This window comes from Helicoverpa armigera, chromosome 4, assembly GCF_030705265.1.
Source record: "Helicoverpa armigera isolate CAAS_96S chromosome 4, ASM3070526v1, whole genome shotgun sequence".
NCBI classification, from domain to species: Eukaryota; Metazoa; Arthropoda; class Insecta; order Lepidoptera; family Noctuidae; genus Helicoverpa; species Helicoverpa armigera.
The window spans coordinates 7,012,012-7,037,982 of NC_087123.1; the positions used below are offsets into that span (position 1 = coordinate 7,012,012).

The 25,971-nt window shown below is 39.7% G+C and overlaps 1 protein-coding gene and 1 long non-coding RNA gene across 2 annotated transcripts in view; one reads left to right on the plus strand and one right to left on the minus strand.

The window, feature by feature from the left end:
- Positions 1 to 881: 881 nt before the first annotated feature.
- LOC110378995 (collagen alpha-2(IV) chain) overlaps positions 882 to 25,971 on the plus strand; it is a 28,778-nt gene continuing 3,688 nt past the window's right edge. The window contains exons 1-18 of the mRNA XM_064034142.1: positions 882 to 1,114; positions 11,787 to 11,976; positions 14,344 to 14,560; positions 14,844 to 15,040; positions 15,414 to 15,443; positions 15,555 to 15,641; positions 16,016 to 16,315; positions 16,736 to 16,774; positions 16,928 to 16,966; positions 17,365 to 17,490; positions 17,632 to 18,351; positions 18,795 to 19,082; positions 19,869 to 20,033; positions 20,974 to 21,387; positions 22,003 to 22,812; positions 23,488 to 23,811; positions 24,073 to 24,729; positions 24,980 to 25,411. Of these exons, the coding sequence (XP_063890212.1) occupies positions 1,085 to 1,114; positions 11,787 to 11,976; positions 14,344 to 14,560; positions 14,844 to 15,040; positions 15,414 to 15,443; positions 15,555 to 15,641; positions 16,016 to 16,315; positions 16,736 to 16,774; positions 16,928 to 16,966; positions 17,365 to 17,490; positions 17,632 to 18,351; positions 18,795 to 19,082; positions 19,869 to 20,033; positions 20,974 to 21,387; positions 22,003 to 22,812; positions 23,488 to 23,811; positions 24,073 to 24,729; positions 24,980 to 25,411 (5,065 nt within the window). The 5' untranslated portion in view covers positions 882 to 1,084. The remainder of the gene's footprint in view (positions 1,115 to 11,786; positions 11,977 to 14,343; positions 14,561 to 14,843; positions 15,041 to 15,413; positions 15,444 to 15,554; positions 15,642 to 16,015; positions 16,316 to 16,735; positions 16,775 to 16,927; positions 16,967 to 17,364; positions 17,491 to 17,631; positions 18,352 to 18,794; positions 19,083 to 19,868; positions 20,034 to 20,973; positions 21,388 to 22,002; positions 22,813 to 23,487; positions 23,812 to 24,072; positions 24,730 to 24,979; positions 25,412 to 25,971) is intronic.
- Positions 19,409 to 21,116, minus strand: LOC135116704 (uncharacterized). Its single transcript, XR_010276387.1, has 3 exons — positions 20,980 to 21,116; positions 19,644 to 19,994; positions 19,409 to 19,472 (listed from the first exon to the last, which is right to left on the minus strand). It is a non-coding gene; the product is annotated as an uncharacterized LOC135116704 (long non-coding RNA).

Consider the following 25,971-nt stretch of genomic DNA (forward strand, 5'->3'; position numbering starts at 1 on the left):
GGCAAATTCAAATTATTAAATAAAATGAATCTAAAATATCTTTTGTTCTACTTTCACAAATTGACTGGAAAATCCAGACTTGGAAAGAACAAAAAATGTATTGAAATATGTACATGGATTACATTTACTTATTTATTTCAATACAAGTTCACTGAAAGCCTAAAAGGGTTTCTTGAAAGCTTATTCTGAGTAATACGAGCAGTGTTCGAGATTTCATATATTCACTTAAAATAATGTGGTGCTCTATAAAAACCTGTAACAGTAACAATAACAAAACGGGCCTCATTGCTTGATGATAGGCCAATACATTTGATTAACGTCTTTCTATGCTATATCACGAATAACATATGTGAGGATTTTGTACCTGTCTCAAATGATATGTACCAACGCCACTGGAATTTTAAACATCTTATTTAATTTTATGCGAAGGGAACTTCGTTATTTTATCTAACCGAAACTTGATGTATCTAAGCTATGGTTTTACATTACAGTATTCCTTTAAAAATCGTCAATATCAAGAAAGATTTTATTTATTATAATGTAAATACTTATTTGGTATCCTTTAGCACGAGCCACACAGAAGCTTTTACATTCATCCGAAATATGTTTTATCTATGCAATAAATCCTTGTAATGGAAAGTTTAAGGGATTAATAATAAATTAATTAGGGCGATAAGAGATTTACGTTTCTACTTAGTTTAAAATATGGTAAAAGGACACATTCCCTAGCGCACACAGGCGCGTCGTTATCACGCGTGTCGCCAAAATCACGCACACGAATGAACAATCGGAGGCTTCATCGCCGAAATACACCCACACATGTTTACGAGACTACACCTATATGCCAAATACGTTGCGGTATCCGACGTTAACGTAAGAGGTAATATAAGAGGCGCATCTTCGAGTTTGCACATTTTAGTTTTAAAAGCCGGCCGTTGGAGAGCGGGTCATGTTAGCGAATTTTAGCGGAGTACATGCTTGATTGGCGGTGTATAGGCTTAGCTTTGTGTTGTCGGGACTGAGGTAGTGACGAGGACCTGCGTCTCAAGGTCATCGCCAGGCCTGCAGGGCCACATCCCGTGCCATGGGGCCGGGAACACTTTTCTATTTTTTGGTAAGTTTTATATTATTATTATGAATACATTTGTAGAAATACATTAAAAATATTTTTATGTGGAGTTAAAAATAATATACGTTATTAATGCAAATAGTCAATAATAAATTTACATCTTTTATGAATTTTTACATTTAAACACTTTTTTTATTTGAATTTATTATTTATAAAAGGATTTTTTTGTACCACGATATGACTTTTTACGATATTTATAGAAAACCAATACCTACATAATATTATTATAAGTTAGTTATTTCATAAGTTTCTGATTACCTAATATTATTTTTATTCTGTTTGTTTTGCAACTCTTTTTCATAAATTATATTCCTCAATACATATTTAAGTTGACCAACTTAAGTTGGACTATCTTCTATGACACAAAAAAATAACCTTTATATAAAGAACCTAAGGAATTAGTAGCATGAAGTTTCCATTCATCATCACAAAGTATTTTATTCCGATTCCTTAATAAATGAGCAGAGCTCTGAAAATGCTAATTCAGTCAGTTAATTAGTTTGTTTCGAGTATTAAACACCCTTTGGCACAGTTGCTGACATTCAGCTCACATAAAACCCAACGAACTGAAATTTAATTACTGAAAACTACCGTGTTAATTGTTTGACGGTTAATTAGGGCAATTTATAAACATTATCCTTTACCTGGTTACTATTACTCATTGCGTAGAGATTTGTAATAATACGAAAAGGCTTTTGATTTAAAATTGCAAAACAAAAATTTGAACTCCTAACAAATCCTATTTTCTTGTAGTAAAATAATGACAAAGCATTTTTGCAAAATACCATTTAAATCATACTTTAAAGACGCCATTTTAAAATACATTTTAACCAGGTCTCCTACAATAGAACCTTAACTAAATGCCTACAAGTTAAAATACATGTTCGCACCTTATCTCAGCGTAGGATGACAAGTTAGACGTTTACGAGTTAGCCACACGTGACCAACGTGCTAATGTCCAGCCACTCAATAACATTCATATCTTACCTCGATAAATGCCTACTAAGAATTTCAACTGGTTTGTCGAAATAGAAAACGAGACCGAAAATTAATTCAAACTCGTTTTTTCTAAGTAGAATATTTTTAGAGACAAAAATCGAATAGCACCTGTTTAGGTAACAATTTCCAACGATTTTGCACGCATCCTCCGAAAACTGCTCCTGTATAAATGATTCCGTTTAACCCTTTAACCGTCAAAGCGTTTAACACTCACAGTCTTGTGCATTAAAAAGTAAAAAAATGCTTGCTGATTTCGTCGAAGAAACATAGGGTTGCATTATATTATTTTCCCACAATTTGACATTTTTATTATGTAGACTAGACTACGGTAGGCATAAGTACAGCTTAATTTAAATATCGTTGGGCCATCTGAAGAACCGAATCTAGGACCTTGCACAAATCAGTCGCGCGCACGACCACAGGTTCATCATGATCGTTAATCTAATCCTTGAACTTTGTATGCGCGAATTTGAATAGTGTGTGCATATTATTTGACACTTATTGCTAATAAATTAAATTTTGATGTTGTAAAAGAACTTACTTCTGCATGAAATATATATTTTTTATTTGTATATAATTAAAATAAACAATACCCAAATAGCTATTTAAGAATATGATGCATATTTGCATAGCTAGTTTCAAACAGGTGGATATTAGTTTTAAAAATATAGTAAAACAAATATAAATTTGTACAAAAAATCTAAAGAGGATTTGTCTAAATAACAATTACAAAAATCCTTTAGAAATTAAAAACAAAATCCGATTAATTAATTTACTTTGATAACAACGGTTTTCGGCAACCAACGTACATACGATGCATATGATTACAGTATAAAAACGTCTGACACGCTAAAGTCAGGAGGCATTCTAATAGAACAAAAATATCAAAATCTCACATTCATACACACAGTATCGGATGTTTCAAATCGAGCCCAGTATTCAAAAAATCCTGCCAGAATGATGACTATATTTATTTATTGTTTTAAGGGAGTTTTAAGAAAGTAACAATAAAATTGTGTAAAAGATAAATGACAAGAAACCCAGTTTGTCTCATTAATGTTTTACCCGCATCTCACGACGTGTAAAGCATGTCTTAAGATTAAAAGACTCTCGGATATTTATTCACGTTTTCACAGTTTCTTGTGCAATATCTTTATAAGCTCTTAATTGTTCACTGTATTCAAGTGTTTATTTTTCTTATTTGCTTGTAAAAAGCTCCTCGAGTAAGAAAAGTTCTTATTTTTTATGTAAATATTTGATTATGGTGTAGCAATATTCATATGAAAAAAGATTTTGTTTTAAGTAGCCAGTTCTGAAATGATCCTGAATCAATAGATATTGCCACTATATTTTTTTACAAAACTGTACCTACTCACAGTGTTTCAGCATATAAAATATCTATGTCTTTTTTTGATACTTTAAAGATGTTACAAGAGATTACAATTAATGAAACTTGTATTCAAATGTAATGTCAGGCAGGTACAACGTTTTGGTATTGTAATCGTTCATCTCAGTGTATTGAATTGTATCTGCCATCTTCATAAATGTCATATTTTTCTTAAGTCTACGATTATAGTCCGGACATCATCGATCAGAGTGACATTATAATAACGAGTAAAGTTGAATGCTCGGAAACGGAGCAATAAAGGTGCAATGACATCAGCAACTTGAGCAAATTAGGGATGTTTCGAACCCACACCAGTTTTTTGACTCATACATGAACTATAAATTTGATTTATTCGTGCAGATATCATGCGAGAGAAATCAATTTCAATGCGCTTAGAGCCCGCAATAAATATTGGCTCTTTTTATGAAGGCTTTGAGATCCTGCTTCGTTGGATCTTAGCTTTAGTTACGACTCAACATTTTATTACATGCAAAAATATGTTCCTGGTTTTAATATTCCACTTAAAAAATAATGGCCTTTTTCATATACATATTTTATTCATTTGTTGTAACTAAAATCTGTTACTAAGACTTTCGAAGTCAATAGGATTACTTTATAAGTTTTAAGAAAACTGTATACAAACTTTATATCATGAAGAAAATCTAGGCTTACTTTGGTACCTAGTAAAAGATAATTTTCATAAAAGTCGATAAAGAATATTTTTTACCTAAGAATAAAACTTTTTCTTCATCCAACACTCGGAAAAGTGAGTAGTTCTGTTACTTAGAAAGACACGGAAATGAGCTCTATTCTTTAAATTACTTTCTACAAACCCCAACTTTCTGACTTGGTTTACTCTCCTTAATTAGTCTGTCGCTTCACAATAAAACGAAAATCAATATTTGAACTGGTTTACCCCAAGCAATATTAATTCAGCATTGTCTTAACGGCTGTTGTCAGGCTATTCAGTGGCATTCAAGCGGGATTTGTGAATAGATTGAAAGACAAAAGTGGAAAAAACTGGGTTGGTTTCTTTGACATGGTGTATCTATAGGTACTAGCAGACATCATTAGAGTTAAACGTTACAACGCATTGTGTTGGTTTACATAACAAATGATTGGATAGTGGAGCGTGGCGTCGGGGACGCCGACAATAGCGGTCCGTTAAGAGATCTATGAGTGGTGACGTCGGCTACGTTGATCGTGAACTGACTCATAGTCTTGTGTCTAGTCGCACTTCTCTCGCTAGATGTTAGTAATTTCTGTCTCATCGACGACCGCCGCGACCCTCCACGTGAGGAAGTGCTTAACCCTAAAATACAAATAACAAGAACTATATTTGACATTTGGCTTCTCAACTTCCTAGATTACCTACATATAATTCCGATATATCGTAATGATTTATTATTAAGTCAGCCTGAAAGACAGCGTTAAAGAAAGACGTTGCTTCACATCTTCCAAATAATTTCCAATTGTAGTTCTAGTCCGTGCATTGCCTAAACGTATCCACATAACCTGTTTCTAATTTCGCCTATTTCTATTTTTAATGACGATTAATCTCCCACGCATGTCGCGACGATAGCCGTTTTTGTAAAGTCGTGTTAAATTAAGCTTTATTGTCGCTAAAGCTATGGAAATATGAGAAACACCACAAATTCAGTTTTGGAAGGTAAGATTGTGTTTTCTACATATACGTAAGAAGGTTAACGACTCTCACAGGATGGTATAACAGGACATTGACATTGTTTCATCGAGAGGAACAACAGATGGGCGTTCTGATGCCGGCCGATGGAGATCTGTCTCCTCCATTGTCCTGTCAATCATTTCGTCAAAACCTTTGGCAGGATTTAAAATGTTAAAAAGCTCCGAGTACCGCCGGACACCTTCATCTTATTATCATTAACACATCAACTTGTTTATTTTGCCGCCGAAGCCAAGATAATGCGGGATAACAAAAACGCAAACTCATATTAGGACTGCATTATAATCGGCTCACAAAGTTAATTTGAGTGAAAAATACCATTCCAGGTAAAAATAGCCATTATGCACGTGTGTGGCATTTATTTTTAAATTTTTAATCCTCCTTTTGTATTCATCCGATTAAGTTGCACATTTATGAATGAAAGCTCTGATTCAGATTGTGTGCTGATCATTGTGATGATAATGCACAAACAATGTTGTTAATATTTGAAAATATAAACTGTTATTAGTTAGGTAAATAAATACACGGTTGTTTTTCCGTTTGCGGGGTTACTAATGATCTCATACAAATATATTATAATACATTTTTAATAACATCACCATTAGTCAAAGGTCATCGGATTAAGTTCTTGTTAAATTATGGGAGGTCATCGCAGAATGGTCAGTATTCAAAATAGCATCCGCGGTATTTTGAAACAGTTATGGCATTTCTTACTGTCAAAATCTCGTCTGTTGGGACGGCTAAATACTTGACGCATAAATGAGATCAGGCATTGGGTAAAGGTTTTTTTATTAATTTGGAACCTAAATAAAACGAGTATCCGTCACTGGCATTAAATTACCTTATTAGGAATGCGTAATGTGAGTCATCTCTACTTTTAACTTCGGATACAACGATACCGGTTGGATCGGCATTAAATAATAAAACAATGTCGTATATACGGGAGGATACAAATAGTTTAAAGGTTGAGGATGTTTGTTGGTGCGCCTCACGGGCCAAGTGCCGGGGTCATGACATGACGTAACTCTCCTAGCTGATGCGACTACAGCGGCCTTTCAAAAATATCAATCTCTGAAGGTTTAGGCTGTCTAAATCAACACAAGCACTTGAACACAGACTCACAAGTGCAATAACATGATGCAAATGAACAAGCATAAACAAGGATCTAGGAATTTGTATTCAAATTGTTTGTTTGCTATGAACATCGTTTTGCGGTGATCAATCACGAAAGATGTTGTAGCGACAAAACAAACCTCTACACTCCTACTTACTTAGTCCTCAAATATGTCTCCTTGAAGCACTAAATTTAACACCTTATTACAACAGTTTACTATGCAAGAACATGCTGTTGTTAAATTCACGCTTTTAAGTTAAATAACAGTATATACCCTTTGAAATCCTTGATTATTTAGTAGTACTTAGGCGTAAAAGTCGTAAATTGAATATCACAGTTAAACTATAATGAGTAAAGGCATATTTTTGGCTCGCATTGTGAAATGTGTGTGAATGTGACGTAAATAACTTCGAATACCTAATACGTACGGAAACTTATAATAACGTTAGCTATTACTTAATACACCTTAAAGCCTCTTATCCTTGTCAAAAGTTTCATGAAGGGTCCTTCAATACTTGGAATAATACTTGAATTATTCGTTATAGCAGCTTTTAGGAGGATTAAGTCACTTCCACGTCAAAATTGCTACCGAATTTTAAATTTATTCTACCTAAATAATTTGAATACTTGCCGAAAATGATCACGCAGTTTCAAGTCAGTAAAAACAAACAAAACTGAATAGATTTTGATATAGGAAAATAAAATAAATATTATATTCATACTAAAACTTTACACTATCTTGCAAAATAAAGAGAACGCAACAGGTCACTTTCCGAAGTATGAAAATATATGTAAAAAAAAATATATTGAACTATAAAATTATGCTGAATAGCTACAAAGAATTCATCGGCCATACCTAGAATAAAATTCTACTGTAAGTATTTAGTATGTTATACACATAATTGGATGAAGTTGGGCAATTCTTTCTAGTTCTCACGCCACGCACAACGATGTCAGCCGAGCGCTAGGACGTTTTCTTTCCCCCATTCACCCACTGATTCTGGGTCGGATTGTGCTAGACTAGACAACAATGTTAGGAAAATTGGACTAATCTGACCGAAGTGTGATCGCCATCGATCTGTGTAACGTCGCAAGCGTTATCGTGATCCCGCAGATGAAGCAATCACGTCCAATTCTCACGACGGTACTCCGGCAAAGCGCTGTTTGACCGTTATGAAATTCTAATTGTCTTCTTAATTAAGAAATCAAGTCTAATCACTAGATGAGCCTCTAAACGATATTAGTATAACAAATACCAATAAATAATTTACAAACTTGTCCACTTAAACACGGTACACAATATTGACATTGGCGAATGCACCTTTTTACTTTTTGTAATATTTGCACAAGTGATGGGCTACAAATGATGACCCTACTCACATCGTGAAATGTCAGAACAAAAATCTCTTTTGCTGATGACTTCATAATTAAAGTTCAAAGAATAAAAATACGATAAGAAGACCACGAACGACCTCTGCGAACAGTGACGACATCGCCGTCATTCTGATTGACGATCAAAAAAATGTTTGATTGAGCCTGTGATGCAAGTTTTTGTCATGGAGAAATGTAGGTTATCGACTGTATTATACTGTGACCCATTGATATAAGTGGTCAATAGCAAAGGTTAACGGAGTCCAACCACTTTCACTGTTAGTCACAGAGTAAGTAAATAAGCTCAGAGAGCTATGGGTGCCGGATGCAAGCGACCTTCGACAGTTTGTAGAGTTACTTAGCGTTTAGATTAGAGGCGAGCGTCGGAGAGTGTGTGACATAACCCGGTGGCGTCACCCAACCGCACCTTGACATAATATAAATACTGGTTAACATCTCGTGATCGAAAAACTATTTATAATTAGGTACTTTTTATACAGATGCGAAAAAAGCTTCAAATGCAGTTTAGTATTTTTTTATCATTTTATCTAATTGTATCTACCACCACACTACCCAAAAATACTTCGTTAGGTTGCTTTCCATGCAAACAATCGTCGCTTCAACAACTTCGACGATAAAATTAAAAGAAAAACGAGTTGATTATTCGTCTTATTGTGGCTATCAAACAATGTCCTCGAATAATAAATAATTACCTAGATAAAAATAATACGCCAACCTGTGGTGTTGGATGACATTTGAACTATAGCCTTAAACACGCCCAGTATGCAGCTAAAAAAGATTACAAATTATAAAAACTAAACATTGATTAATGCGTATACTTTAATCCAATGCTATAAAAGATTCATAAATTAAAAAACTTTATTCGGAATATGTAAAATAATGTGTTTCAACAATTTGAAGCGTCAATATAAAATACATTGTGTTTGGGATCCCATTCATTACACAATACAAAAATTCGCAGCTTCGAATTATGTCAAGGATCGTGTACCCTATTCGGCAATAAAGTATGGAAATGCTTAACAGCCAGACAGCGTACACTGAAGGGTTATTGACGAAATAAAACAATAAAATCTGTTATGTAAAACATTAAATCGAGATTTATTCTGATGTACTTGGTCACCGAAAAATCGAGATAAAAACGTGACATAATTGACAATCACAAGTACCGTTAATCGTAAGTCACAATATGGTTAGGTATTACTTATTCTTGTAATTAGTGATTCCACTTGCAAAATGTTTGACGCATTGGTAGATCTTTGTATTGTTAATGATGCTGTGTAATGTCGCATAGAATAGAAAATCATAATAGATGTTTATTATAGTCTTGTTGAAGTTGTAATTTAATAAATATTTAACGGCAATGTGCAAGGGCACGCGTGCCTTGAAGATCCGCTTGGAAATAAAATCTGAGTAACCACGGAGCCATAAAGATGTTGGGATAATGCGACGCGTTTACACTGAAACATTTCATATATTACTCACCTACCTACCGTAATAACCGCGGAGGAAGGTAAACGAATAGACTACGTCTACATACGATTCATGAAATAAGCCAAATTTTACAAACATGAAGCAAAAAAAATAGAAAGCCAAAACGGTCGCAAAGTTTTACAATTACATTTCTTTTCTATTTATAAATTATACCTATACCTAAATCGATTTAATAAAAATAAAAGTTTTATGTGCGGAAAAAGGAACGCTTTGGCCAAAGGTAACTTAAGTTCACATCGGCCCACCGGGACTCTTTCACTTAAACTTTGCTTAACATTCTGTAACTCCAAGTGCCGAAGATGATAAACTGTAGTTTAAGTTCAGAAACTCGACAAATGACTATGAAGTCATTAATATAATCGCTCTGCTGTACACCACGTGCCGCCATTCAGAGGATCAGAAGTTACTTTAGGTTTCTGTGTCAACTCCATTGTATTGCGATTTTTCTTTTTAACAATTCGACGTGACTTGCGAATCCTTTTTAAATGCTTACACGTTTATGTCCCAGATCAAAAAACAATTTGTTTCTGATGCTTGTCTCGCTAGTACGTGAGATTGAAACATAAGGCGACAGTTTAGGGGGTTACGGTCACGGACATTGACGGACAGTGCAAAACTTTGAACCAGACGTGTTCGGCGTTACAATGGGATAAATTTATACAAACCCCAAACGCTGACTGAATATTTCTTTTACTTTGACCGACTTGATCGTTATCTGAGATCAGATTTGTTGACAAAAATAGAATTGACATAAAAATAAAACTATTCTCATTCAGCTGTGAGTTACTGTCCAAGATGAGTCATTGCGACCCGATAAACCATCATCCGCATTTCTGTCCTCGACTTGATTAGCTTCCGTGTTATCATTCTTAAATATTCCCTTCACGCAAACTTTTTCTAAATGTGCACTCGACTATAAATATACAAATCTATGTAATAGGCATATCATGCAACAAATGTGGTATGTGTTTGGTAACTCGATCAATAAAATGTGTTCATAAAATTACCATAACAGCTCTAATGTACGACTGATAGAATAACCTTTACTTAAACACTTGGATTTATACAATAGCTGGTCACGCAATAAGCTCGATGCTACAAGTAAGGCTAAATTTGCCATCATGTGTGTTGCTATTATCAATAAAACTTGTTGAACATTTGATATTTACGATGTACTCAGCAGTGAGGCTCATTGACAGTTTTGCAACAAGTTGCCTTACCGCGGGTCCAAGGAGCAAACAATAATGTTTTCAGAGTCACCGTGTGCTGTTTAACACCTAAATAATTGAAGGTGTTAAAACACCTGGTATTGGAGTCACGAATCCTTGATTAAATCCTTGGCGTCTTGACCCCAAAAACAAAAACAAACTTTCATTGAATATGGTTAAATCTTTAATTTCATTACCACAAACGATTAATAAATAAACTGAATGATGAGGAATGTCGTAGTGGTGGAGTCTAGACAATAATATTTGTAAATGATTGCACATACCTCACTCAATAGTTTGATTGTGCAACCTGTCGGCACTCGCACTTGCACTTCGTCTGTTTGACCCCAACGACAAATCTAATCAACTTAACTGAAATGCGGAGTTTTATTTTTTCTATAATTGCCTTGTTTGGTCGATTAATTATTTTATTTTTTGACCAATCGATTTTCAGTCATTGGCATTATGATTGTGATTGTCAGTGTCATTACTTATATCGAGTTAGTACCGAGTATTAATAGCTGTGTCTAAAAACAAATTAAACCACCAACGCTTAAATTAAAATTAGCTTATTAAACAATTTAAACTTATTGTTAGTCTCTATTATACCATCTAATAGTAATCAATTGACTTGTGCACAAAACACAAAGTTATGATTATGACTATAAAATCAGCGAGTCACCAAAGTCGTAGCCAGTTTGATGACACAAACTACACTGGGCGTAAATTTAAACTTGTATAGGTAGGTAAATACCATATGTTAATTGCAATGATATAAAGACTATTCATTCATTCGCACAATAACCATGTGCCATGATAGCATAATATTATGACCAAATCTAAATATCTTTACGAATGATTACGTAGTAATTTTATAATAAGTTGTATGAGGTAAATAGACAATGTCGTCATCCTCGTTTTGATGCAGAATAGTAATGACTTTTATGTTTATTGGATTTGACCTTTCAGAATTCTTAGGTAATTGTTTTTGTGTAATTTTAAAATGCTGGATTTACCATTCCGTGTGCTAGCGAACTTACCCAGGGCATTATGTCACTAGAGCTCAAGTCGTGTTTTATTAATTAGACCCATATGTTTAGCATAATTATGTCATTTACTTCTTATGGTAAACACAACACTATCAAATATTTACATGATTATCAAATATTTCATAATTTTATCTATTCTAAGTCATTACAAATTCAAAAACACTTTGTAGCTTGAGTTTTTATGAGAGTTATTTAAACGAGTTTTCCACTTCTCAAAAAGAAGTTAGTCTTTCTTTTTCTTTCTTTTGTACATAAGGTTCTACAACTAAATGTTATTTGTCACATTTAACATAACTCTTTTTCTTTTATTTTCAGGCCGCGCTAGCCATAGTAAGTGCTAGCAAGGATACTCCAAAGAACCCACCAAAAGATGATCCCAAAGTAATCGCGGAGGCCCGAGAGGCTCGCCAGTACGGTCCTTACCAGGGACAAGCCGACAACGAAGTCGTCGTAGACATCGAAGACGCCGAGAAGAAACAGTACTACGAAACCAACTATGACACAAGTAAGTGTATAAGAGAGATTTATCACAATTTATTCCATGGCCACTTAGATAAATGGGTCTAGTCGCCTAAAACCGGTACTCACTTTAGTACGATACCTGCACCTCCCGAACTTACTTCGCAAGTTTTTTCTGTTCTTTATTATGTCACTAGGTCTAGACAGAAACATAGATTAGCATCTTAACTTTCCAGAGATCCGCACAACTTTGACATTAACTGTCAAAACGCCATCGATCATCCAACGATGTAAATATCCTATGCGGGGAGAAATACATTAATCTCAGTTTTGAAGAAGAATGATTGATCTTTTCACCAATTCGTGTTGTTAAAAATGTATTTAATTAAGAATGCGAATATCGGAATCCTTGTGTATTGAAGAATCTCGTTTAAACGTATTTTAAAGGTCGTTGAGGACCTATTTTGTTTGTGTTTTATTTTGAAGCCGCTAGACTTAACATATTTACTAACGCCTTTCGTAATAAACATAAAACTAGTTACTTAGTAACAAAGTGGTATGCAGTTACCAAAGTGCGTAATCTCACACTTGCCTTTGTTCAAGCAGTAAATGTAAAGTAGTAAGTACTTCACAAGTCCGTCCGGGTATATTTACTACTTGCTACCTCTTGGGTAAATTGCTACTACCTGCGTAAATAAATTTGTCTAGGGGAAAAGTTCTCTTAATTGGTAGGTTAATTTATGAAAGTTTGAAAATAAATATCATTAAACCTCGTCAAATGTTTACAAAATCTTGAGAACATAACGCTAAAATTTGTTTCACTTATCTTGGATTCCAAATAAATGTTGTTGCATACATCACAGATACCGCCCACCCATTTTAATTTAATGGATTGTCCCAGGTGGTCAGGACTTAATTGTGGCCGGGATCCGTAGTCTGAATTTTAATGAGACAGCTTGAAATGGATATAATTTCCCACACCAGTAGATCCCCGTCTCACATTCTTGACACGCACACCAAGGAAAATAAATTCCATAAGAAAACGTACACTAACGTTTTATTTTGTACCCCAAGATTTAATGAAACCTGTTTCTCGACTCTTACGCATTTTCGGTTATTGATATTATGCAAATGTACCGTTTTGTCCGACGTTATTTTCGGAGATATAATCATTATCGTGATTGCCTATTCCGGATACAAAAATGTCTTTTAATTATATCTCGTCTCAATATTTCATTCTAAGGAAAGCAAGCAGTGCTACGTACTTACATTGCTTTACAATATAATGTGATAGATAAGAACCTCAGGTTCTTTAGACTCTACTACTCTAGAACTATGAACGTGTAGATAATGGCTCATGAAATTTTAGGTGAAGACGAAAGTGGAAATTACTCTCATTTGTCGCGTTAGTTTTTTGACACATAACAGCTGCCGTTGTAATCATTCTTCGTGAGACACGCTTGTAACTTTCATGTACATCAAGACACGTTTTAGTACTAAAGAGTTTATTTAACATTTCCGCTTCTTGGTCCTGAAACCATTCTATGTAGGTTTCTTTATATTATATTACAATGCTTACTTCAGTAATATCACGCACAAGTAGTTTCAACAGAAGTATAAAAAGCTTTCACTTGGTTTACTCACGACTTCGTGAAAGAGTTTTACTATACTGACTTTTTTACTATAGGTACTGAGTATTTTTCATAACATAAACTACGGGTCTTAGGTAATATTGAATTTATATGAAAGCTATGATTTTAGGTAATACTGATTCCTTTGCATTTATGGTTGGTGAACCCTTATACGCGGTCGCGAGCAATAATACGTCAATATACCTACAAGTATTTGATATTCTGTAAACCATGTTTCAACTAGTAGGTATTTCTCTCGAAAATAATAGTAGGTACATTGAATAAACTTGAATTTAAACATGACAAACCAGAAACTAAATAGGTATTAGGTGTTTTGAGATGGTAAATGCTATTTATACGAAATTCCATAAGCTGATGCCACAATGTACCTTATTTAACGAAGTTGAGCCTAAGATTTACCTGAAAATAAAATAAATATCTGAAATTCTTTTATTGTTGACTGTCAGATCTGACCTTCAAATACCTGCTAGAAAGCCACTTTCCTAAAAAGCAAAAATGTTAGTTTTTCAGTTCTTGCTTGACGCCATGTAATTTATCATAGTGGCACCGCCTGTTGAGATAAATGTTCTAAATTCGTCACCACCCCACCTCTAACATCAACTGAAAAACCTTGTAGCACAAAAAAAAATGGTCACCATTTTTTAACACAATACTCGAAACAAACTGGAATGTTCGCTGTTTAAGTTTAAGACGTAGTTTAATGGCTGTGTCTAAATTTATAGACTTATATCATTTCTAAACTGGTTTTATGTCTGATTCAGGTGCATACGGCTTCGGTTATGACGTTGGTCCGAACGGGCAGTTCCACCATGAGAACCGTGGTCCGGACGGCGTCACCTACGGTTGCTATGGTTACGTAGACCCTGACGGCTTCCTCCGAGCTACTCACTACGTCGCTGACAGCCACGGGTACAGAGTAGTGGAACCAGAGAAACCTGTCGAGGTGTTCCCTGATGAGAAATACGAATACGATGAAGCGTAAGTTGGATATAAGTTTGCTGTCATACAATGTTGCACAATTGCTCGTTACTAGCATATTTATTAATCAATGATCTAAAAGTGATGTCATAACTAGTTTTTTATTTGATATTATACATTGAAAACATAAAGGAATAATATAACTCTAGATACTTATAAATCTATACATGTGTAGTATTAATATTACATCATTGATATTTAGCCCTTTTTATCACATAAATACATTACCTACTCAAGAAAAAACACAGAGCACAATCTAATAAAAACAATTGACTGCTTACAGGACTGGACAAGCGGCTAACACTCAGCCAGGCCAACTCATCCCGTGGAACAAACTGTACTTCCCCAAGGGATGTGGTCGCACTCCCGGCGGAGTTCCCGCTAAACCTCTGCCGAAACCAAAACCGAAACCGAAACCGCCGCGTCCTGTAGACAGCAGCAGCGAGAACTCCAACGTTACACCCGTACAGAGTGGACAAGGTACAAATAAGAACAATTTAATAAGCATTTTCCCCACCCTAAAGTAGGTACTGTCAGCAACAAAAGCTGGATACGTCCCAATTTATCACATTTACCTATCAATAAGTATAGATGACATTATTTTATACTTCGTTAAAGTAGTAAGTTTTAAGTTTCAATTTTCAATAAAACAGAAACTAAATTGAAAGTTCAAAAGGTTCTGTATTTCGAAACTTAAATTATATTAACTAACTTATTTACCTACTATTTTACTAAACAACATTTATAACTTAGTTAATTTGACCTTTAGTCAATTTCACTAGAATAAAGGTGTTCTTTAAGTACTTACAACTGTTGCTGTGACTGATAATAATCTATTTATTTTGTTTTTCAGGACCTAATGGACCTTACGGCCCAGGATCATGTAAGTTCACATTATCTCCCTCATACCTTATTAACTTTTCAGTCATTTTTACTTTTGAAGAAAGGTAATTGATTGTGTAATTTACTTATAATAATTTTTAATTGTTTCCAGGGCAAGGCACTCCAGGTACCCCGGGTACTCCAGGTACCGCCGGCACCCCCGGATCTCCGGGCACTCCCGGCTCGCCAGGTGGACCAGGTGAACTAACTACTTTATAATTTTGTATAACAAAAGCTAATATATACTCTAAAAACGATCGATTACATGTCAGGATTTCATTGTCAATCATAAACATCGATGATCTTGATCGACCATAAAAACTATATATGCCAATGATATCATGTTTTAAGTAAAGGAACAGAGTAAATGGTTTATGTTTTTACGGACTATTATTGTATAGAGGCAAACATTAGATCACAACTATAATAGAACACCACAGTTCCATTAATTCTATTTAATATTACGATCCTGCATGTTACTTTAACGAAAGAATAGCTAATAATTTTTCTATAAATTTAATTTCACTCACGCAACAACCATAACATTCTACAACGGAGTTTATGTCACATTAGGTGGACCAGGCGGCCCCGGCGGACCGAGTGGTGGTTACTACCCAGGCACAGGAGGATCTCCAGGTAGCCCAGGTACGCCAGGTAGCCCAGGTACCCCGGGCACTCCCGGAACACCAGGATTCCCAGGCACAGAGGGCACTCCCGGAACACCAGGATTCCCAGGCACGGCGGGCACTCCCGGAACACCAGGATTCCCAGGCACGGCGGGCACTCCCGGAACACCAGGATTCCCAGGCACGGCAGGCACTCCCGGAACCCCAGGATTCCCAGGCACGGCTGGCACACCAGGCTACTACCCCGGTAAGACGTGACTAACGTTTATTAACACCTATGTAGAGTAGCAAAACCAGATCCGCACTGGAGAATTAACATGACTAATATACATAGGTCTTTGTGAACTTTGGAGCTGTATCCGTCGTTGGTGGATTCAATCTACATAGTTCCTCGAATATTCGAAACACGGAAAATCTGAGTAAATATCGTTTGACGTCCTTTGTAATATTTTAGAAAATGGGTTTAAGAAATTCCGTGATTCGTGTCGTTCGTGGTCTGTTTTATGTAACTACATTTGCTTTTTTTATTGCGTTTGCTTTGACTGTCAAGCCAAATCATATTCAACGTTCAGTTTATTAAAACAAGCAAAATAAATTCATTATGTTCAGTAACAATTTTCGTTGTCATCTCATGTACTAACTATTGCGTGTGTCTAACAACTTCCAGGCTCTGGTGAATACTATCCTGGACAAGGTACAGACTTAGGTGAGAAATTCATACATTACATTTCTAATACATTTAATTAATCGTTAACAATTAACGTCAACGTCAAACATACACATGAGATCCTTGAATGTTTTACAATTTAACGAGCGCCATCTTTGTCACTAACCCATCCATTTGTGCTAACTCTTACAGGCAGCGGAGGATATTACCCAGGACAGCCCATTGGACCAGGTAAGATCTCTTCATCATTCAACCACGACACACTCTCGTGAAATTAACAACAAACATTATGACTTGCTACTTTGAATACCCCGGTTAGGAAGTTAAGCAATAAAACAATCTCGATTTATAGTTCAATTAACAAAGGCATCAGACATTGATTCCTGAAATCTTCATAAACCTTTATCAATCAGTATCAATTTCATGAGAAAGGTAAGAACGCACAAACTTCGTCTGCAAATTAAAAAGTAAACGCCTTAATAAATAAATTTCAAAATATTAAATATTTGGTTTGAGTATATTTGCAGCGTAGCGTCGAGGTGCGTTCTTAACTTATCGGCAGCTTCTTGTGCTAACAAATCAAGGGCTTGATTAACCACTTGTGTGTAACCCGTCATCATTCACTTTAGGAGGATCTAATGGTCCTGATGGTTTCTACGGACCTGACGGCGTCTACTACCCTGGAACTCCAGGAACCCCAGGTACCCCAGGCTCTCCAGGGTCACCAGGGTCACCAGGCGGCCCCGGCGGACCAGGTAAGCAGATATTAGATTTTTCCCTAATTTGCTTCTTTCGCCAAAGCCGACCGTAACCTGGTAAGTTCTAGTTAAGGGGAGATTCAGACGGCTCCCGCAACACGACTTACAAAATAAATGATATATTTATTTGTTGTACAGGAGGTCCAGGTGGCCCAGGAGGACCAGGAGGCCCGGGAGGCCCGAATGGTCCCGACGGTCCCTCTGGTGGATACTACCCAGGACCACCCGGCACACCAGGCAGCCCAGGATCACCCGGCACACCAGGAGGACCTGGGGGACCAGGTGGTCCAGGAGGTCCAGGAGGTCCCGGTGGTCCTAATGGCCCCGATGGCCCCTCTGGTGGTTACTACCCAGGACCACCCGGCGCACCAGGCAGCCCAGGATCACCCGGCTCACCAGGAGGACCAGGAGGCCCAGGAGGCCCCGGTGGTCCAGGAGGTCCCGGAGGTCCTAACGGCCCCGGTGGTCCCTCTACCGGCGGTTACTTCCCAGGACAACCCGGCAGCCCAGGCAGCCCAGGATCACCCGGCACACCAGGAGGACCAGGTGGCCCAGGAGGCCCCGGCGGTCCAGGAGGACCTAGTGGCCCCAACGGCCCCGGTGGTCCCTCTACCGGCGGTTACTACCCAGGACAACCCGGCAGCCCAGGAAGCCCAGGATCACCCGGCACACCAGGAGGCCCAGGTGGTCCAGGTGGTCCAGGAGGTCCAGGAGGGCCCGGTGGTCCTAATGGCCCCGGTGGTCCCTCCACCGGAGGCTACTACCCAGGACAACCCGGCGCCCCAGGCAGCCCCGGATCACCCGGTACACCAGGAGGACCAGGTGGACCAGGAGGCCCGGGAGGCCCAGGAGGACCAGGTAAGATAGAACGCCATTGAACACATTTCATTAAACAAGACCACTTTCCATATCTACAATTGATTCACTATTTATACCAAACATACACAATTTATGTGTAGCAATTGTATTGTTTTCCACAACACTTCAACTTTTCTTTTAAAGGCGGCTGTGATATTATAAATGCACAAGCAATTAATTATACATATGATTTTTCGCGATTTTGTTACAAACTTTAACCTTCTTACCTCCACACCTGTTTCAAATTGTGTGCACCGGGCTTCCTGCATATAAGATATTCATTCTTTAATATTCTACCGTAACTTTGAAGCAATACTATATTTGAAAATATAACAAGCAACCAATATGCTTAAAGTACGTAAAGGGTTATTGGACATGCGCTATTTCCATTTTTCCATATGTGTGGGGAATACATTAATCTTAATCTATTGTAATATTACCAGGTGCCCAACCAGGATACCCAGTAAAACCAGGACAGCCAGGACAACCTGGCCAACCGGGATACCCAGGCCAGCCCGGTCAACCCGGAACACCAGGACAACCAGGATTCCCAGGACAGCCAGGACAACCAGGCCAACAAGGAGGACCAGGACAGCCTGGATATCCAGGACAACCCGGACAACCCGGCAAACCTGGACAGCCCGGTCAACCAGGATACCCAGGACAACCTGGTCAACCAGGACAGCAAGGAGGACCAGGACAGCCAGGATACCCAGGACAGCCCGGACAACCTGGTCAGCCCGGATTCCCAGGACAACCAGGTAACTTATAAAAATTGCTTGTAAAGTAATAATGAAAGAAAGCAAGAAATCAGGAAACCGAACATTGCAAAAATTTGATCTAAAGTGCATCTACACTACACGGTGCATGTAGCCGGAGCAAGTTAACATGCGCAAGTGCCAAGGGCACGCAGGTGGGTATTTTCCTTTGGTACATACACGAGTCACTAGTAAGAATCTGTATTTCGATTCATATAAATTTCATAGGTCTCTTATACTCTTCTTACTTATTTCAAGGTGAACCAGGACAACCCGGTCAACCAGGATACCCAGGACAACCCGGACAACCCGGCAAACCTGGACAGCCCGGTCAACCAGGATACCCAGGACAGCCCGGACAACCTGGTCAGCCAGGACAACCAGGCCATCAAGGAGGACCAGGACAGCCAGGATACCCAGGACAACCCGGCAAACCTGGACAGCCCGGTCAACCAGGATACCCAGGACAACCTGGTCAGCCAGGACAACCAGGATACCCAGGACAGCCAGGACAACCAGGATACCCAGGACAACCCGGCAAACCTGGACAGCCCGGTCAACCAGGATACCCAGGACAACCTGGTCAGCCAGGACAACAAGGAGGACCAGGACAGCCAGGACAACCAGGATACCCAGGACAGCCCGGACAACCCGGAGAGCCAGGTAAGCCTGGACAACCAGGTTACCCAGGCCAGCCCGGACAACCCGGCAAACCAGGGCAGCCCGGCCAACCAGGATACCCAGGACAACCTGGACAACCTGGAGAGCCGGGTAAGCCAGGACAACCAGGCTACCCAGGCCAGCCCGGTCAACCAGGATACCCAGGACAACCTGGTCAACCAGGACAACAAGGCGGACCAGGACAGCCCGGACAACCCGGCAAACCTGGACAGCCCGGTCAACCAGGATACCCAGGACAGCCAGGTAACACATAAATATTATAATGAAAAGAAAGAAAGAAACCATAGAACAGTCTCACTGTGTCTGTAACTGGTTAATATATGTCGATTAGCACAAAGAAAAAATAAAATACATAAAAATAAAACCGGACAAGTGCGAGTCAGACTCGCGCACCACGGGTTCCGTACCATTTTTATAAAACCGTATCTACCTGTTGCCGTTATCGACATCGAGCAAAAATACGCAAAACAATCAGTATTTTTTGTTATAGCGGCAACAGAAATACATCGTCTGTGAAAATTTCAACTCTCTAACTATCACAGTTCATGTGATACGGCTTGGTGACGGACGGAAGGACGTACGGACAGAGGCGCGAAAACAATAGGGTCCCGTTTTACTCTTCGGGTACGGAACCCTAAAAATATTTTTTTAAAAGTAAATAGAATAAAAATGTGCGAGAATTAGAACACCATATAAGAGTCAGTCATATTACAAACAACTGAAATTCTCCCTTGAAAACTGACAGCTGTCAACTGGTGAAAACATTCAATACTCCTAACTTTATCTCTGCTTTACACATGATGTTGTAAATTATGAAAACTCCTGTGGCTAAACCACTGAATACACCCAATATATTTTGAATAGTACTGCGCACATCAAGAAACTCTAATTTTGAGTTCCAATGATCGTCAACAGTTACATTTCCGCAATGGGCAACTGTTAAATAATAAGTAAATTTTTAAGTTGCCGATTTCTTCAAATGGCAATCACAACTTCATCCCCTTAAAAAGATGATAATTGTTTCAATTAAAGTTGCTCTTCAAAGCGCTTTGTGGAATCTGTATAAACTGACAAACAATCGACTTAGTAAATCTTAATCTTCTTCTTAATGACAGCCATTTTCTTATTTTATTTAAAGAATGTCTAAGGTCTCTTAACTTATGTACATCAAACTTTTTTAAAGGTGAACCAGGACAGCCCGGTCAACCTGGATACCCAGGACAACCTGGTCAGCCAGGACAACAAGGAGGACCAGGACAGCCAGGACAGCCAGGATACCCAGGACAACCCGGGAAACCTGGACAGCCCGGTCAACCAGGATACCCTGGTCAGCCAGGACAGCCCGGTCAACCAGGATACCCAGGACAACCCGGACAACCCGGGAAACCAGGACAGCCTGGTCAACCAGGATACCCAGGACAACCTGGTCAACCAGGCCAGCAAGGAGGACCAGGACAGCCCGGACAGCCCGGCACACCAGGATACCCAGGACAGCCTGGTCAGCCAGGACAACCCGGACAACCCGGCAAACCTGGGCAGCCCGGTCAACCAGGTTACCCAGGACAACCTGGTCAACCAGGATACCCAGGACAACCAGGTAACTCATGAAAAATAACTTATGTAATGTACGTTCTCACTGTCTTTGACTTTTGTAACAGCAGCGGTAAATTAAGTTTTGAAAAACCGAAACGTTACAATACATTTCAGTTTAATGCCGTTTAATGTCCGTAAACAACCAGCGTCAATTACACCAGTCTTAAGCATTTTTGTTCGGCGAGGTGTAATGTATAATTTCTTATAAATTATTATTAGATGCAGTAGTAAAGCCCAAAACACAAAAGAGCACTTGCACGTTGGCTTAAGAGATAAACTTATATTAAAAACACGATTTGGAACGTTTTTTGATATATTTTGTTAGGATCCCATTTTTATTGGTAATTTTCAACTAAAGGATCTTGTAGTACTACTTTACCCGCTTTAAACCCAAACATTTTATTTTTAAGATCATATATTTAAATCCCGACGTGCAAGACTAACTTTGTGTTTTAGACTTCGATAAAATGTCAAATAAATTATCTACAAAAGTTAGTTTCAATTCCAAAGTTAAAAAATTATAGTGTTACTGGATAAATGTAAACAAAATTGCCACTTTTGTAAACTATATTATAAAATGTCATCGTACGAATCTAATACACTTCTTACTTGTTTTAAGGGGAACCAGGACAGCCCGGACAGCCTGGCTACCCAGGCCAGCCCGGACAACCTGGAGAACCGGGTAAGCCTGGACAACCAGGTTACCCAGGCCAGCCCGGACAACCAGGATACCCAGGACAACCTGGTCAGCCAGGATACCCAGGACAACCGGGCCAACAAGGAGGACCAGGACAGCCCGGACAACCCGGCAAACCTGGACAGCCCGGTCAACCAGGATACCCAGGACAACCGGGACAACCTGGTCAGCCAGGACAACCAGGCCAACAAGGAGGACCAGGACAGCCAGGATATCCAGGGCAGCCCGGCCAACCCGGCAAACCAGGACAGCCCGGTCAACCAGGTTACCCAGGCCAGCCCGGAGAACCCGGCAAACCAGGGCAGCCCGGCCAACCAGGATCCCCAGGACAACCCGGACAACCTGGAGAGCCGGGTAAGCCAGGACAACCAGGCTACCCAGGCCAGCCCGGTCAACCAGGATACCCAGGACAACCTGGTCAACCAGGACAACAAGGCGGACCAGGACAGCCAGGATACCCAGGACAGCCCGGACAACCCGGCAAACCTGGACAGCCCGGACAACCAGGATACCCAGGACAACCTGGTCAGCCAGGACAACCAGGCCAACAAGGAGGACCAGGACAGCCAGGATACCCAGGGCAGCCCGGCCAACCCGGCAAACCAGGACAGCCCGGTCAACCAGGATACCCAGGACAACCTGGTCAACCAGGACAACAAGGCGGACCAGGACAGCCCGGACAACCCGGCAAACCTGGACAGCCCGGTCAACCAGGATACCCAGGACAGCCAGGTAACACATAAAATTATAATGTAAAGAAAGAAAGAAACCAGAGAACAGTCTCACTGTGTCTGTAACTGGTTAATGTATGACAATTTGCGCAAAGAAAAAATAAAATACGTAAGTAGGCCTTGTGCGAGTCGGACTCGCGCACCAAAAGTTCCGTTCCATTATTATAAAACCGTATCTACCTGTTGCCGTTATCGATGTCGAGCAAAAATACGAATGCAAATAATATAATCAACTCTTTTAGAAAGTATTTTTACGTCTATTATAATATTTAGTAACATAATAATTGGGTTAAGTCGGGGGTTTTGAGTTATTTAATTATTTTTCAATAAGATTTTTACCGTCGTGGGTTTTTTTTCAAATGTCAATCGCAACTTCATCCCCATCCTTACTCTCCCTGTGCCCAGCGATAAGTGTTGATCAATACGTCGTCATAAAATTATGGCTAACGTTTAGCAAAAAATGCAACCACGCATACACACACAGTAACTGTCAAAATTTTACAGGAAACTCAAAAAAAAGTTGGTAATTGCTTTAACTAAAGTTGCTCTTCAAAGCGCTTTATGGAATCTGTATAAACTGACAAACCATCAACAAAGTCTAATGATAGCTATTTTATTGTTTTATTTAAAGAATGTTTAAGGTCTCTTAACTTAAATACATCTCACTTTTTTAAAGGTGAACCAGGACAGCCCGGTCAACCTGGTTACCCAGGCCAGCCCGGACAACCCGGCAAACCAGGACAACCCGGTACACCTGGACAACCAGGATACCCAGGACAACCTGGTCAGCCAGGACAACCAGGCCAACAAGGAGGACCAGGACAGCCAGGATACCCAGGACAGCCCGGACAACCCGGAAAACCAGGACAGCCCGGTCAACCAGGTTACCCAGGACAACCTGGTCAGCCAGGACAGCAAGGAGGACCAGGACAGCCAGGATACCCAGGACAGCCAGGACAACCGGGCACACCAGGTCAACCGGGATTCCCAGGCCAACCAGGTAACGGATTTAATATAACTTATGTAAAATACGTTTTCACTTCGTCTCAACAGAATACAGACATTTTTACCTTCGAAAAAAACCGAAACATTGCTATAATTTTAAAGTTTACTTCAATGGAATCTGTTAAAACCACTAACAAAGAACTTTAAAATTGAAGGCAAGCGTCGTTCAAATAAATTAAAGCTTTTTTTTAAACAATAAAGGATTCGTAAAAATTTCTTAGGGCTCTGATATTCAACACATCTTACTTATTTTTAGGTAAACCAGGACAGCCTGAACAACCTGGTAAACCAGGACAGCCCGGTCAACCAGGATACCCCGGACAACCTGGTCAGCCAGGACAACCAGGCCAACAAGGAGGCCCAGGACAACCCGGACAACCCGGAAAACCTGGACAGCCGGGTCAACCAGGGTACCCAGGACAACCTGGTCAGCCCGGACAACCCGGAACACCAGGACAGCCCGGACAACCAGGATACCCCGGACAACCAGGTCAGCCAGGACAACCCGGACAGCCCGGTAAACCAGGACAACCCGGTCAACCAGGATACCCCGGACAACCAGGCCAACAAGGAGGACCAGGACAGCCTGGATACCCAGGACAGCCTGGTCAGCCCGGACAACCCGGAACACCAGGACAGCCCGGTCAACCAGGATACCCCGGACAACCAGGCCAACAAGGAGGACCAGGACAGCCTGGATACCCAGGACAGCCTGGTCAGCCCGGACAACCCGGAACACCAGGACAGCCCGGTCAACCAGGATACCCCGGACAACCAGGCCAACAAGGAGGACCAGGACAGCCTGGATACCCAGGACAGCCTGGTCAGCCCGGACAACCCGGAACACCAGGACAGCCCGGTCAACCAGGATACCCCGGACAACCAGGTCAGCCAGGAACACCAGGCCAACCAGGTAATTCACTAAACATTACTTATTTAAAATATGTATTTGCTAAGTCTTAGAGATGGAAATTTTCAGTTTCTGCAAATCTGAAATCTGAAAATGCAATCATTTAGAATTTTACTTCAGTGGAATCTAGGTATTTCTAAGAACTCTGAAACAATTGAAAGCCATTGTGATTTTAGCCCTTTACAAATATTAAATGGTAATTGAATGCGTGTAAATGTCGCGGGTCTCAAAAACACTTCTTACTTTATTCAAGGTGGACCTGGACAACCTGGACTACCCGGAAAGCCAGGACAGCCCGGTCAACCAGGATACCCTGGACAACCTGGTCAGCCAGGACAACAAGGAGGACCAGGTCAGCCAGGACAACCAGGATACCCAGGACAACCTGGTCAGCCAGGACAACCTGGCCAACAAGGTGGACCTGGACAGCCAGGACAACCCGGCAAACCTGGACAACCCGGACAACCAGGATACCCGGGACAACCCGGTCAGCCAGGACAACAAGGTGGACCAGGACAGCCAGGATATCCAGGGCAACCCGGACAACCTGGTAAACCTGGACAGCCTGGTCAACCAGGATACCCAGGACAACCTGGTCAGCCAGGATACCCAGGTCAGCCCGGCCAGCCAGGAGAACCTGGACAACCAGGATATCCAGGACAGCCCGGACAACCCGGACAACCAGGTAAGGAATTTTAAATAATAATTGCCTTTTATATTAAATAGATCTCAGAGAACATGTACAGATCAGGCGTTGTGTATTTATGTAGAATTTAAACTGACCAGTCTCCGCACGGGGTGAAAGAAAAAGTTTTGGGGGTGCTGTCTGTTTGTAATTATGACGTGAAAAAGTGCTCATCAAATCAGCCTCGTTTCAATAAATGATTTTGACTATTAGTATGGCGCACAACCAATTGAATAAGTTCGTGCATTTTACGCTAATAGAGCCAATATATAATATGAATAACTGAGTTTACGTAAAACTGAGAAATTCGGCCATACATACACTTGAATGCACACTATGGTACCTATAATATACCTAAACCTATACATATACATTTTCGTAGCTTTAAGCGTTATCAAAGTGTATTTATAGCTTACTGCGATAAAAAACGTGAAGTGACTTTAGTTTCCAAATCTGAAATCATTGATCAACCTATTGAAGCATAAATATGAAGGATGTTTTGGTTGGTAGATAGATAGATAAATAGAACTGTCAGTCTGTAGAATGACCGTCGGTGAGCC